The sequence below is a fragment of the Hyposmocoma kahamanoa genome, unplaced genomic scaffold (assembly GCF_003589595.1).
Source record: "Hyposmocoma kahamanoa isolate Upper Pololo Valley unplaced genomic scaffold, ASM358959v1 116, whole genome shotgun sequence".
Lineage (NCBI taxonomy): Eukaryota > Metazoa > Arthropoda > Insecta > Lepidoptera > Cosmopterigidae > Hyposmocoma > Hyposmocoma kahamanoa.
The window spans coordinates 3,542,861-3,558,934 of record NW_020653391.1 but is presented as its reverse complement, the minus strand read 5'-3'; the positions used below and the strand labels follow the sequence as shown (position 1 = coordinate 3,558,934).

The window sequence follows — 16,074 nt, the reverse complement described above, 5'->3', positions numbered from 1 at the left end:
TACTATACTATAGGGTCTATTATAGGGTCAGTGCAAAATAGAGCATAAGGGTCAACTGTATTTATCAGCATGCTACAGCACCTCGCCTAAAAAGCGTTATTTTTAGATGATGAACTAATCATTTGTGCCCCGACCCTTAATTCAGTTTCACATAATTGACAGTTAAATAATTAATAAATAAATTAATGATAAATTTGAACTTTAGATCAGCAATTTAGATAGTTGATCACACAGCTCCTTGTGCTTAGCCCACTGTTGGACTTGGCATTCCCTGGAAAACAAAAATATCATGGGAATATTCCACCGTAACTTCTACAGCGGGCACATTATAATGTCGACAGACACCAAGATAATAATAATAGAAACAAAAATACCGTTTTTCCTTTGATAAGACCTTCAAAGGTCCACTAATTACTAATGAGATTTAGGGTTGGAGCCATAGACCTACCAATGAATGGACGTCGGGTTCGCGCTAAAAGTGTCTGCACCTATAGGGCGTTAAAATCGCATACAGTGCGTCAATCGCGTAACAGTCTTCGTTTGTTCGACTGACAGCGCGGTTGTCAATCATGCAGTACCAATATAATAATAACTTGTAAAAATTACTGCAGTAAAGTGTAAAAACAGGATTTTGTATCATATTTTCACTAAATAAATATATTGTGTTATCATAGTTCTCATTTAAAAGTGTTATTTTTTACAGTTTTATAGTAGTTTTATGTATCGTAAATATAAATTACAAAAGCACGCAAAATAATCAAAGAGCTAACTGTCCTTTTTACACGCGCAAAACATTACATGCGCAAAAGATGGAAAGAGACCCATTACGTCAATTTCAAGAAGCTTATGTAAACTTCTTGGTCATTTTCAATTTTTCACAAGCGATTGAAATATTTAGAACAAATAAATTATAGAGTCGCTTTGATTTATATCTTATTTTTAAAATGATTTTTTTATTAAACGTTAGCAATAACTAACAAAATATTGATACTCGTTTCACGGCTTGGGATTTTCTATCAGAAGTCAGAAAATACATTTGCCCCACATAACGTTAAATCGGATTTTCATAATGTTAAATGTATTTTTTTAGGAAGATTACAAAACAAAAGCTAATTTTGTCTTTGTGAAAAACATCAAAATTACTCGAAAGTTTTATTATAAAGCGGTTTTCGGAATTACGGATATTTGAGTTTACGTTTGTTGGAATATCGATACATTTCTTATAGTACACGCTTATTTTTACATTTGTAGTAATATTTGTATACATGTATCTGCCCAACTCTTTATTATTTCTTTTAGTAAATTTGTACAAAATTCGACATAATAATATATATAAAAATTAATTAATATTTACGATAAAGGCTTCATTACTCTTGTGTTCAAGTAATTTTCAGTCGAAGCTAAATATGATGCATTTTGTTAAATTTCCAGAGTAGAAGCTGAATATAGTGTTTTTGGGCCCTTAAATTGGTGCAAGCAAAATTAGGCAGTACTGCAATGACCTTACAATTTAAATTAAATGTTTTAGTTTTTTATATTTCGAGTTCTTAGGTTTTCGCGATTGTTACACAGGAAATGAAACTATTTTTCCGGATTTAAATTTATCTTTTTTTTAATTTATTTATTCCGTTATCTACCCAGGAGAGGCCATGGAAATTAAAAAACATCCTAATTTCAACAGGGAAGATGGTTTCTCCGTCCCACCAGTTTGGGATCCAGTATTTCCTCTAATGAAAAATCCCAAACTTTCAAAAATTCATTCAATAAAATAATTTGTAAAACTTAATGTAGCGTAAATTGGAATGTTTTCTTTGTAAAATTAAAAATAAGGTATTTAATTAATAACTATTGTAACTATAGTGAAAAAAAAAATGGGGTGGTTTGCATTAATATTATAGACATAACTGGTACCACCTCAGTCAACCGTGACCATGGGAGCTGTAACGGGCAAACGTCGGTTTGTTTGAAAAAACAAATATACGCTATTTAAATCCGGAAAAATACTTTCATTTCCTATTTTTATATTTCGTTACATGTCACTACGTTTGTATAGGTTAACTTCGGACATTTTTTTCGTGGTTTTTGTATTAGACCCGCCGTCCATTTGTTGGCAGGTCAATGGTTGGAGCACACTTGTCAATATGAGCACCGCGGTCTGCGTCAACATTTTTGTCCATACCGAAAGTCTTCGTTTACCTTATCCATATCCTGCGTAAAACACACTTTTATTATCGCGGTGCTAATAAGTGGATTCCAACCGTTACGTCCTTTACCTCATATTATTATGAGTTACGACAAAATAAAAAGTTTAACTGGCGCGGTTTTCGCACAAACTTTTATAACCCTTATTTGTATTTGTTGGAAAATGTATTATTTTGTGTGCCGCGAAATAATGAAAGATCCAATCGTAAAAAAGATCTTTTTGTTGTTAAGTTACAAAACCACAAAACATGTTACGGTAGCAACAGTTTCATAAAAAGGACATGTTCCTTAGACAATGTAAAATGTAATGAAGTTGACATATTTAATTCTTCTGTGCAGGAGTTTAAAGATCAACAAATCACACTTTAAAACTGATTTGTACGCTCATCATTAGTTGTTTAAACTTTCTTTGTTTTAACTTTATTACATTTTTTTCATTACTTACATAGTTAAATAGGCGTCTTGACGTCGAGTTGCGGACACCATCCCGTTACACCAAGTACCAAGTACTTACATAGTTATAGAATTTAAGTTAGTACTAATAGAATAGTGTAATAAAAAAAATAATTTTAATTGAGCATTGCTTGTCTTTGGTTAAACCTTATACTTGCTTGTCTTTGGTTAAACCTTATACTTGATCATCTTTATGTACTTTTTATTTTATAGTTGTAAAAAGCTGTTTGTTCCTCAATAAAAAGGTAAAAATAAATAAACTCACAAGTCTGTTAACCGCGTACGATCAAATTAGTTTAGAAGTCACACCACACCAATGTGTGGCGTTCGCTACAATTTACCTCCCACAATACCATTCAGACTTGCACCTGGAGCACTTCTTGCTCGCCTTCTCTCCGCAGCGAGCGCACTTCGCGCCTCCACTGTCCATCGCTAAAGCAACGTCACTGGTGTATGACTCAAGAAGTTTCTTCGCCATGTTGCGTGTCTCTTCCGAGCCGTCCATGTTGAAGTACTGTAGTTGCTCTTTTGCTATGGATTTTGTGCGCTTGTGAACTTGTTTTAAATACGCGTTCTTTATCTGTAAGAAAATGTTCATTTCATTTGAGTACCAGTGTTGTGCTGTATGTCAAACTATTATTTGAATACGTCAAATGTGGGGAGCTCCTTATGTCGTCTTATTGTGAGGTTAAGGTCAGCGCAGACCACGCAAACGGCTCAAGCATATTTGACAGGTAAATATTGAATTGTCCCGCTACATTTATTTTATTTAAAAAGTTCATATAAATTTATTTATGTCATTCTACAAGTACCTAAAATAAAATATAACGATAAGAAAGGAAGGGACCTTAATTATTGTACGATTATCATAAAATTATACAATTAAATTTTAGAAGTCTAGACTTCTAAGTAAATGAATACCTGTATTAGTGCTTAAAAACGGATAGATTAGCTATATTTATTTAGCAATAAAACAGTTAGTTTACTAAAAGTTATTCCCAAAATTTTAATTTTAATCTGTATCGTCATGAGCCTTATACTGTGCAGGATAAGGACGTATTAAATGAAATACTTTCAACGCATTTTAAATTGTTTCGAGAATTTCAACATCATACCTGTGGTACAACCTCGATGAGAGTGCAACCAGGATTGGGCGACACCCCATTAGTGCGATTGTGGAGGCTGGAGTAATCTCCGACGGAGAGCCGGCAGAGGAACATCTTCAACTCCGTCAGAGGAGGGATTTGGTCTAGCATCGGTTCGGAGATCCTCGCTTGCAACTATTAAGGAACAACACTAATGTAGAATAAAATAGAATCATTCCTTAACCATTTCAAATAAGGAGGAGGTTTTCAATTCGACTGTATTTATTTTTGATTGTATGTAGGTTACGCGATTACTCCGGATTTGTGAACTGATTTTGATGATTCTTTTTTTGTTGGAAAGGGTACCTCAGTAGTGGTCCAATTTAAATTTGAAGAAAATATTGCAACTCTAAGGGTGGCAAAGTAAGGGATGAATCCGGTTTCGCGCAATTTCCGGTAAGCGATTTTAATCGATACGAAGTCTTTTCGTATACTAAGCGACTTCAAAAGTGGCTGAAGTAATACAAAAGTGGCGCGGGCGTGTCACGACAGTGGCGCTGTGACTGCGCTTCCAGATATTGCATGAATGTTGTGCGGTCGCCGCGTTATAAACGCACCACTGTAGCGCTTCTATAAGCGTCTAATTTGAAGTCGTCTTTAGTCGGGTATAAAATATTTCATCGTTTGTAAAAACAAGATTTGCAGGTAGATGTTCGTACAATTCCTATTACTCGCGGGTATGTGTTATGTGAAGTTTTTTATATTAATTAACTCCTTTTCTTGCCTAATGTAACGCCGGATTGTATGGTATGACAAAAACGTTTTGAGAAATGGCGATTTCATGACAAAAGGGTGACTGTAAAGCAGTGTTGGGTATTAATCAATTAAACTTCAATCAGAAATTCAATCAGATTAAAAAATCAATTCAAGTGAAATCAATTGCGACGCGTCGCAATTGATTTAATTGGAGTTAATTTTAATTACAATTAATTTCAATTGAATTGATTTTAATTGCAATTAATTTATTTAGTTGTTCTAAGAAATAATTGAAACTAACAATTAAAACCGAAAGTACGGAAAAAAAGTGTCATTACGAATATGGGTAAGGGGGTGGGTTCGGGGGTCGGTCGGGGGACCGGTTGGGGGCCTGTTGGGGGGCCGGTTGGGGGGCCTGTTGGTGGCCGGCCCCCCAAAGGGCCTTTAACTGCCAGAACAATTAAATTTTGCCCAACACTGCTGTAAAGTGGCAAATAATTTTATTTGCTTAGCTCCAGCTTAGCTTAGCTCAGCTGTTTTCTTTATAACTTTTTAGGATATTATTATACACTACCGGGGAATATTCGTTACTGGGAGTTACGTGGAAAATTCCAAGTTAAATGTATTTTCCCATCTGAAATTCATAATCTGCCCTATAAGTGTATTTGTTGCAGGCACATTTTTAAAATTGTTAGTTATTTTTTATTGTTAACTTACTCTGCAAAAAGTACTACGTCGACAATCATCAATAGTGTAGTAATGAGGTAGGCGGGGCTCCAAAAGAAGCTGTCTCAGGCACAACCACAGCTGGACCTCACTGCGGTGCATTTGGAATAGGTCTTCAGAATTTGGTTTGCTCCAACGACCAACTGTTAAGAGATATGAGGAATCTAAATTAGACATGGATGCGTTTTATGGAGCGCGCGAGTATTCCGAGAAGTACAAGTCCCACGCAAATGTGAACTTTAAAATCAATATGTAAAGATTTAAATTCTTTTATACTGCGTAACAGTGAATCGTACAATGGACCAATAAAGGTGGGTGTTTTACCCATGTCTACCAATAATTGAAGACGGCGTATTCAGGTATTTAGTACCTATTTGGGACACCAGACGTCGCGTCGAGTACCAAATAGCTATGTTTGTAACTCATTTCTTTTACATTGACAAACTGCAATTATCAAAGCTACTCTAATTTCTTGATAGCAAACAAATCAACTAGATGGCGCTGTACAGATTTTTATTGATAATGTCAGCTATTCTTGTAGTTTGTTTAGGATTAGCGCCGTCTACCCATATTAGGAAGCGTTACATTTCATTTTTTTTAGGGAAACCCTGTATCGCGGGACAAAAATTTGTTTATAAGCAACGTGACCATACGTCCCACTTTTAAGCTTCGTTTCACACTGTCCCCAAAATACTTAAAAATGTCCCACTTTGACAAAACAGGACCCACGTGTTAATAAACTTAAACAAATAGCACGAAAGCGTAGCAGCAAGTAAACCTCGTCGCCCGTAGCGTTTATTTAGTTTTATATGCGACCGTACTGCATGTGCATTGGCAGGAATGAATCGGTGGCGTGATGTGCCGGGCTGTCTTTTTTTTTCAATTTATAGTATATTAGCTCTTTTTTTTTAAGTTTTTTAATTAACTATCATAAACATTTGTGTTTTATTTTTAAAACAATAATAGTGTTTTATTTTTAAAACAATAATAAATTTACAGGCGTCTCGATACGAGAGAAAAAAATATAGTCACATTATTTATAATACCTTAGACTATGTAAACCAGGTCAATGACGAATTGTAATGAAATGAACAAAAATATTGACAGTGAGAACATTTAAGTATTGATAAAAATGCGTCGCTGCAACATTAAGGGGTGCGGCAGTAGAAAAAGCGGAAAACTACCGAATGTTACATTACATTTTTCTGCCTATAAATCATACAATAGCCCAAATGTCTCATGTAATTAGACTCATTTAAGTAGTTTATTCATAAGTCTTGGCGAATTTTGCTTTAGTTACATTAGATTGCCTGTTTGTTAGTATATTTTGATGATTGTTTATAACGATTATTTTGAGATAGTGTTGTTCTTGTAAGCAGACATATTATCGATATTCTGTTATTTAAACAAATCACTACGACGTTTTTATTACATGTCCACCAATTTGAACTTGGCAGATACATAGAATCCATGGCCAAAAATGCATCCAGGAAGATTGGCACCCTTTCCAGAGTGAGGCGTTACTTCGCACCGGGACAGTTGCTTCAACTGTACCAAGCACAAGCCCGTTCGTGTATGGAGTGCTGCTGCCACCTACGGGATGGCTCTGCTACATACTAACTGGTCACCTTGGATTCAATCGACAAGCGTGCTAAGAGGCTTACAGGTAACACGAAATTAGTCGATGCGAAGCTGCAGAGCCTTGGACACCGCCGTAAACTTGCCTGCTTGTCGATATTCTACGGGATATATTACTGAGAGTATGCGATGGAATTACACGATTTAATTCCACCTTCCTCTTCACCGTGGGACTAAACGTAGGCTTGGGTTTCACCCCTATGTTGTGGATATGCCAAAGATTCGCGTGAAGCGTTACGCTTCCACATTTATATGGTAAACAATTGGAATTTCCTACCTGCAGACTTCTTCCCTGAATGCTATAACTTGGGCCCTTTCAAGGCGAGAGTGAATACGCAATATTTAGGTGTGCATGCTCCATCGTCGACCTCATCGTCACTGTCCACCAGGCGAGATGAAGGTCAAAAGCGCACTTACATTTTAAAATATTTTACCGACACAGAAATTTATAAATTAAATGAACTTTAATTTGTTTTCCAACATTATTAATTTGTAGGCAACATTCTTATTATGACAGAAAAATCTACTTACATTCTAATTGTGGTGATAAGATACAATTTTATTGAATACAGATAAATCACCAAAATTGTGTCACCAAAAGTGGAAAATTAGCAAAAAGTTATTTTTAAAAATACACTATTTAAGTTAAGGCAACATTAACTATAGCATATCGAAAGTACCCAAGATCAACATTCAAAATGCATACAGCACTATTTGAAACCTTATTTGCTTCCTCGGTAAAATGATCACAAAAATTGTTTAGCTTTGGCCCCCATGTCACTAAGTATTAGTACTTACCTTTTTGGCGAGAAAAGCAGCACGATCTCGACATAACCGATCACACCGCGCATTAGCGCGACTCTGGAGGGGGCTGGCGGTAGTTATCCGAAAGTTCTCCAAACTTTACAATATTTGATCATTTAAAATTGTTCACCAAAATTAGGCTCCTCCCGAGGACGATTGTTCTTGGTACGATATTCCTTTATATAAGACCGTTTAATTAATCATTTATTTAATTACAGGCAATAATATTTACTGGGAATACGGGTGCACCAATATTTTTTCAAAATATGGTTCGATTTTTTTTCAATCATGAAAACCAGTTTCAAACACAGGGTGTGGACGCGTACCCAAAATTAGAAATCAGTATTTAAAAAATTATAAACATACTATAACGTCGACGTAGGAATTATTCTTTAGTGGCTCCAGGTAAAGATTTAGGTATACTTGACTAGAAAAAATATTATATATGTACTTTGGCAACCTGTACTATGACTTTCGCCCACGCCGCGCAAAAATCACAGCTGGGAAATCACTGAATACACAATGCCATGTCAGCTCACGATCAATAAAAAAAAGACTGACATTTTATATTTCACGTTAAAGAGGAGTTAATTGATATCCACGATCATTTACATAATACAAACTACTTCCAGGCTAGTGATCACCGCCATCTGAATTTTGACTTTTTTTAGAGTTACGTACAATCTGTGGTACGGAGATTTGCAGCCCGCTTGAGTTTATTGATGCATTGTACATCGTACACAAGGCTAAATTAGCAAATTCTTTCTTTTTTCTTTTCCTTCCAATCGTACCTAGTCAAGTAGGTAGTTTTTTAATTGTACGTATACAATCTACCAATCGGAAAATTTAACTTTTCGGCGTTTATAACACCATGTATGGAGTATAAATACAACCAGACATCGAGTACATAACCAATTCGATGCAACCAGCTCTTAGGGTCGTATTCTAGAACTCTATTCAATGCTGAAGTCAGGATTGCACTGGCAACACAAGCACTGGAAATACGGCCCTAATGGCAGGGACTTGAGTATGATTTCGAGTGCTTTAAACCATACTCAAATCCTGACTTGAGCATTGAGTAGAGTTCTAGAATACGATCCTTAGGGTCGTATTCTAGAAGTCTATTCAATACTCAAGTCAGGACTGCACTGGCAACACAAGCACTGGAAATACGACCCTAATGGCAGGGACTTGAGTATGATTTCAAGTGCTTTAAGCCATACTCAAATTCTGACTTGAGCATTGAGTAGAGTTCTAGAATACGACAGACTCAATTACATTGCCGCGGAACAAGTGGAAATGATTTTTCGTAACAATATGTAGCATATTAAACTTTGTGAATTGTGTAACGTACGAACTAGACACGAGTCAAAAAACAAGTCGCGTATCTTGCGGAAAATTCTCGCGCAGTCTCGGGAATTCCCGGAGCTACCGTATCGTATCTAGTCTGTACATTACACAATTGACATAAAGTTAATTGTGCTGCCTATTATTTATTACAAACATTCGCTGCCATTCCGGTTTCACGGCAATGTAATTTGCCTAATCAACCTGTCACTGAAGGCACACTTACGGGACTGGTAACTCACAGTTAAACATCTGCAAATGTCCCTTCTCATCAGTTCGGCGCCAGGGTTCTAGCTGCAGGAGATGGCTGAGCAGCGAGGGAACATCGTTGGTCTTGTACAGATTCGTGGCTACGGAGGCGCCGGTGCCTGCCGCTTCCATGTGCTCCGTCAGATAGCTGGGGTTAGTTCAACACCGGTATAAGCCATTTATGTAAATAACTAGCGTTTATTATTCTGCACGTAAAGCTGTTACGACTCGCGTGTAAACAACGAGTCGACTGCGCCTCTTTTGGCAAGTAATTGCTGAAAGCGACAATCGACCCGCTGTGTCGACTGAAACAACTCTATTAAATTAACACGTCCAGCGCTGGCGTTCGCCAGCTCTCTAGTAGCCACGCGATCAAAATGGAATACTAAATGCATTTTTGCACTGCATCGGATTCATGTTCGTTCCGAATCCGAGACTATACAAATCTCGCAAACTTGGACCGGAATCCGAGAAAATTCGAATATTGCTTGTACACCTAGAGATAAAATGATACTTGTGATATATCGATGCCTTACTTTCTGAAACTTGTAGGTATCTTACGAAGAGTGATTATTCAGGAGATTGCAAAACTTTCTATTTACTGTTACTATTATTTTTTAAATTTCATAACAAGGGTGTTAATTTCGATGCATTCCTTTAAAAAAAGGTTAAAGCCAGTGTGTGCTGAATATGAAGGGATCGTGATGTGAAATCAGCCTGCAAAGTTTGTATATACAATCCATTTTTGCATTTCAGTACTTTTGTGCTTTAAGATACTAGTTTGAGAAAGTAAATCGACGATATCGGACCGTCATTTCTCAGATTCGGAACTGATACGAATCGGACGTAGTATGGAAACGCGCTCACAGTTACATTTTCCCCAGTGATCGGAAATTCGTACATAACAACATAACCGGGTGCAAATGGTGCTATTGTAAATGATGTTGGAAAGCAATAAACCGTTTACTTAACTTGTGCCGCGGTGAGCGACTCAGGCTCTTTGGAAGCGTCGTGAGCGACTCTCGGCGCATCCTAAGACCAGTGTCATATATGTCTAAAAGTTAAATTCTTCAAGCTGATAGTGGCATAACACCTTACCGCACGATAGAGATGCTTCTCATGCTAATGTCGAACTGCAGATCGCTCTTCTGTCGCTCGAGTTCTTCAATGGCGGTTTCGCATTCTAGCTCCTTTGTTGTTGGCGGTGTCAGGTAGCCCTTACTAGCATAAAAAACAATTGTAATATATGTACCTAACTAAAAATTTATTTTTTCTCACCCTTGTTCATTAAGGTACGTGCAATAAATTAACAAAAGTAGGCGGTATTGTTGTCATAAGGCGCTAGAGCAGTAATAGTTCGTTTTTAACCAACTTCAAAAAAGGTTTTCAATTCGACTGCATGTTTTTTTGTGTGTTTGTTACGCGATTATTCTGACATTTGTGAACCGATTTCGGTGGTTCTTTGATTGTGGAGTGCCTCAGTAATAGTCCGATTCAAATTTGAAGACAATATGTATTCCACTTCTAAGGGTGGCAAATCAGTGGATGAATACAGTTTATTGAAGGGGATTTCCCTACTGCTAGATTATACACTCAATGTGGGATGATCAATTTTATGCATTGAGCTTATTTTATATATACCTTATGCGCATTTGCGATCAAAAAGGAACTATTTAAATGGCTATAAACACAAACGTATGAAACCAAAATTTATTCTGTTTGACGCTCTCCCCTTAACTTACTTAGTAATAGTATTTGCATGTATCAGTGTTTGCATAAAGCATAATAAATAAATAATAAATAAATAAATAAAAAAAAGATTTCCACTGTAGGACGACACAAAGTATATAGGTATATATTGGATTGTGCTGTTTTATTTACTTACATTACGTTCACACTCTTCTGTACACGTCCTCATAACCGGTTGTAAAATATTTGTAATTTTATTTACTGGCGGAGGATCGTCATCAGCTCCCAAAGTACAGAGTTACCCTAGTTTGGAAACTGATTGATGGCCGGTCTACTGTTTTTCTGTCAGTTTATGTACAACCAAAAATTGTATGTGTTTTTGTTACCTATGGTATTACTGTTGTTGTACTGAATAAATTATTATTATTATTACTGATTGGCAAATGCTTTCACCACGATGGCAAGCATTATAGTGTGTGACATCAATACGATAAGCATTAGAAATAAGTAACTTACTTGATAAGAGCAAGCAGAGTGGTCAATTGTTCTACGGCATACTGTAAAAGGTCTACCATTACTTCGCTGAGACATTGAGCGCCATCTTCGTGGAACAACACGGTTTCCAGCAGGCCCACTGCCGCTGCTTCATGGTAAAGCTGTAAAATAATCAGCGGGGTAAAATATTTATCGCGAATATCGTCACGCAAAGTATCTTTAAGTGTTTTTTGTAATAGATTAGTGGTGCTAGTGTTGACCTTTGATAAGAATGTTCGCGCCATCTTTAGAAAAAAGTTCGCGACATTTCCGCAACAGACGAGGTTTCAAATATTAACATAGGGGTCTGTATGTATTCAAACCAATTCCGTTTACAATACATTCACTTTTTAAAATTCAAAATAACGATTCGATAATTGGAAATGAAAAATTAAATGCCCAACCTGTCTCATTCCGCTGTCGACTGGACACTGATTTATTTTGCTAAATTAACAAACATTTGTTTAATTGTCATATTATTACATTTACTAACATGATATTAGTTTGTTTCGTAGATGAATAATTTAACCATGCATAAACTAACAGCTGTATTTGTTTTGAATTAAGAATATTTATTATGATGACAATATTCATGCAAGATGCAATATGTTTATTACTATCAATATTTAAAAGCAGCAAATGATTGAATACATCAATAATATAGCTGACTTGGCCGAAAAGATAATAATGACTAGGTGTACAAGGTACAGTCGATGCCCAAGGTATCTGATACGCCTTAGCCTACCTTTACGTTCCGATAACCTTCTTACACATTCTACAGAAAAGTATGAAAGGAACTCATGCTCTAAGGTTGAAATTTCTATTCTGTATTTTAATAAGTATATCGACTGTGAACTGCCAACCAGTACTATCTCAATTTTGACAACTTTACTGGTGGAGAAAAAACTTGTTTGCGTCATTTATATATAATATATATATAATATTTTTATTATACATGTTATTAAAAACAATGTCAATTCTTGCAACACAGCGGAGTATGAAATAGCATAAAATGGTATTCAAAAGTGAAATCTTTAGAAAATTGAGATGGTATCGGTTGCCAGTTCACAGCCGATATGTTAAAATCAAATTGATTTAAGAAGTTTCATAACACGTCATTCACCAATGGCACAATTTGGAAGTCATACCAAAATGAATTTTACAACTTACAGATTAAAGTTTAATAATACTTTTCTTCACACTTATCTACTGCGACTCGAACCAAATGGTCGGTTGGGACAGTAGGGCTCGACGCCCTACTGTCCTGTATTAAAAAAAATAATTGCGTCAAAATAATTGACATTATGAATAACATACTACAGTTATTATACTATGTCAAAAACCTATTTATACCTAGTAGATAGAAGGGAGACATGAAAAAATATCCGTATAGAAAAATCTTAATATTTTACCAAATTTTTCTCTTAATTTTTTTTATATTTTCTAAAAACATTTTGAAAATTTTCCACCTAATGAAATTTTTCCTAGAGTTACCCAGCAATACTGATAGCCTTTTTTAATTAAATAAGTAATATTATCATCCAAATAATATCACCCAAAAGTTTTGTCTTGTTGGAGTTCATTAAAAACCAGAAAATATTTTCTCGACACGAGAAACTATCTTCAATAATATTTCATTAAGAGTGCTGTGCACAAACATAATATTAGTTGTTCAGTTAAGCTTACCACCATATAAATACCAAAAGTATTGGCTGGTGCCGGTTGAAGTTTCAAAATATGCGGGTATATTTTGATACGCCATACTTGAATGCAAATAGCTTCGTAAACGAGAACGGGTAGCTGAAAAATTAAAATTTTAATAGCGTCATCTAGCCGACAATCATAGTACTATTTTCCTTTAAAAAATAGTTTTCGTTTAAGGCTTCGGATACCAAAACAAAAAAATATATAACTCAAATACTCACCTTTCCACTTGAAATTATTGTTTCTTTAGTAAGTTCTTCCATCATAGATTGAGCTTCTAAGACCGCTTGCTGGTTCAATTTTTGTAATCTTATGTGCCAGTCTACCCATCTAGACATTATTTTACGATATCCCGATTAATGTAAGCAACGTAATGCACTCATTTTAAGAAAAAATTTAACAACTTACGCTTGATTCCCAATACTCAATATTTGCGACGGTGCCATGCTTTCAACAAACAAGTCCAGTTCGCCAATATCTAGGGCACTTAGCTGGGCGTCTTTTTCAACCATTTTTACTTATTTTTAACGTTTTACATTGCACAAAAATAACAACTGAAACAACAGTAAATAACTGTCGAGAATTCAAGTAACTATGGAAACGTTTTTTCAATGATCGGAAAATACGCGGTACAGGAAGTGCACCAAAGAGCTTTTGATTTGCGATCCATTTACATATTAATGTTAAGTCTTTTAAGAATGTCGATAGAGAAAACAAATAAGTCTGTTATAAATTTTGCTTGTAAAAGAAAGAGAAAGACTGTGATAATGTCCCTGAAAGACTGTGTGTGTTGCCATTTAAAATAATAAAAATGGCGACAACCGGAAGTCATTTTTCTGTTTCTTTCTTTTGATAACTTGACACACGTGTCGCGTGGAGTTTTGCCTCGCAGGTGGTTAAAAATTTAGTTTTTTATTGTAAAATTGGTGCTATTAGATTGTCATTGCGCTAAAGTATCCATTTACACAGTCGGTAATATAGAATAATTCGCGAGTTTTGTGAAAAGTGAGCATGAATTGCGGGCGGCACTAGGACATGCCGCGATGTCGGAAAACCTTTCTGTTTTCCTGAAACAATCCCCATATTACTGAGTGTAGTGCTTGTAAATCTCGATTAGAAACTGTAGCTTCATTACATCTGATTGTACAATAACTTATAGCTAGATTTGTTAATTTTTCTCCCATAACCTAACCTCCAAAAACTGTCTTGGGTTTGTGAAATTATCCCATTTATTCATGAATGGAAACAAAGTATTACTCTTTTTAGTTCCAAACTAGCATCTATGGGTCAAATCATCCCCCCTTGACCTTATTGTATAATAGTATTTGCTGATATCATTGATAAATTCCATGGTTTATGATAGTGATTGTGGTTAGTTAAAAAAGAGCATTTAACTCATACATAATTAGCACTAATCAACAGCTCTTTGGAGTGTTAGTCGTCATTGTAATTATGTATATTCAGGGTAAAAATATAAATTCCTAATTATTAGGTCCCATTGAGATATCCAGTGGTGGGATGTAAATGAGATCATAATACACTCCCGGACACAAAATTCGTGCCACCTTTTTTATTCTTAAGGAGCTGGAATACTAAAATATTATTGCTGAAAAAAAAAAATTCCTTTGTAACATATCTATATTATTATATATTTTGCCTCTATATCTATGAAACATAAATAAAATTTTTTACTGCTTTTTTATTTTTTAACTGCCTCCATGGCTGAGCAGTAACCATGCCGAACTGCCATGCAGAGGTCCCAGGTTCAATTCTCTCTCCGGTAGAAATATTTGTATGACCTACGTTTATTTCTCTCGTGAGTTTGGATGTGATTTATAGTTGTCTATGTTGTGTCCGCTGGTTTCTCTAGTGGGAGACTATGTTGAGTGTGCGAAATTGAGCTATTAACATATCGAGGACCAGTGAAACGAGATCTACAACTCCTTTTAATCAGTTTTTTAATATCATAATTAGCTGCAGTTTTATTAAGCAAAATCAGCGTAATTGGCATTTATTTAGGTGACACTAAAACTTTGAATGCCAAACTCTTGAAACTTACTCAAATGCATTTGTTATGATGAGGAGGGTAGTTTTACAAGCATGATTAAAAGTGTATGGAAATGATGTTAATGTCTTTTTGTACTAAACTGAAGTATGTCTAAACCAATGCCATATTGATGACTTTTATAACACAATGTATTAAGAGTGTCTTTTGCATTGCAAGCATTGGTTTAAGACGTACTTAAGTTTAGTGCAAGTGGATATTAGTGTTCCAGATACAAAGTTGGGTAAAAGTTTTTGATAAATCAAGTATTGTTTATACCGAAGACATGAAAAAGTTCAGTGCCAAGGGCATTCAATGTAAAAATCTTGGGAATCACATCTTTTTACATATATAGTTCCTATTGGTATTAATTTATTATGTGAATTCAATATTATGAACACCTGTGCTCTGTGTTAATTTTTTTTGTCAGTTGTATTAGGTAGGATACATTTACCTAAAATATAATAAATGTAAGCTATTTAGTGCTTGTCTACTAACTATCAATGAGTAAGCAAAGTAATAATTCATATGTTAAGTTTATTGTACTAAATTAGATCTCATTCAATAAATTGAGTATTTAAAAAAAAAGGCAACTGACACATTTTAATTTTTTTTCTTTATTGAATCATAACTTCAAAACTATCAGAGATATTTATATCCCAAAAATTCTGAACGATTTGTGATGGCCAGGGCTTTCAAATGCTCCTACAAAATCTTCAAAACTATGTATAAAGTGAGACATGTCGGCTTAGAGAGGCAAGCCTTACCTGTGCATAGCTAGGGACACACTGGCCTGGGACAAAAACATTGGGTGAATATCAAGGTATACATGTGGCGTTTGAT

The 16,074-nt window shown here is 35.4% G+C and overlaps 1 protein-coding gene across 1 annotated transcript; it reads right to left on the bottom strand.

The window, feature by feature from the left end:
- Nucleotides 1-26: 26 nt before the first annotated feature.
- On the bottom strand, nt 27-13,699 carry LOC113239790 (zinc finger MYND domain-containing protein 10). Its single transcript, XM_026476928.1, has 10 exons — nt 13,596-13,699; nt 13,409-13,517; nt 13,170-13,283; nt 11,466-11,605; nt 10,359-10,481; nt 9,254-9,408; nt 5,214-5,365; nt 3,771-3,935; nt 2,997-3,235; nt 27-271 (listed from the first exon to the last, which is right to left on the bottom strand). The coding sequence occupies exons 1-10, from the start codon at nt 13,697-13,699 to the stop codon at nt 202-204; spliced, it is 1,371 nt and encodes a 456-aa protein (XP_026332713.1). The 3' UTR covers nt 27-201.
- Between the last annotated feature and the right edge of the window lie 2,375 nt (nt 13,700-16,074).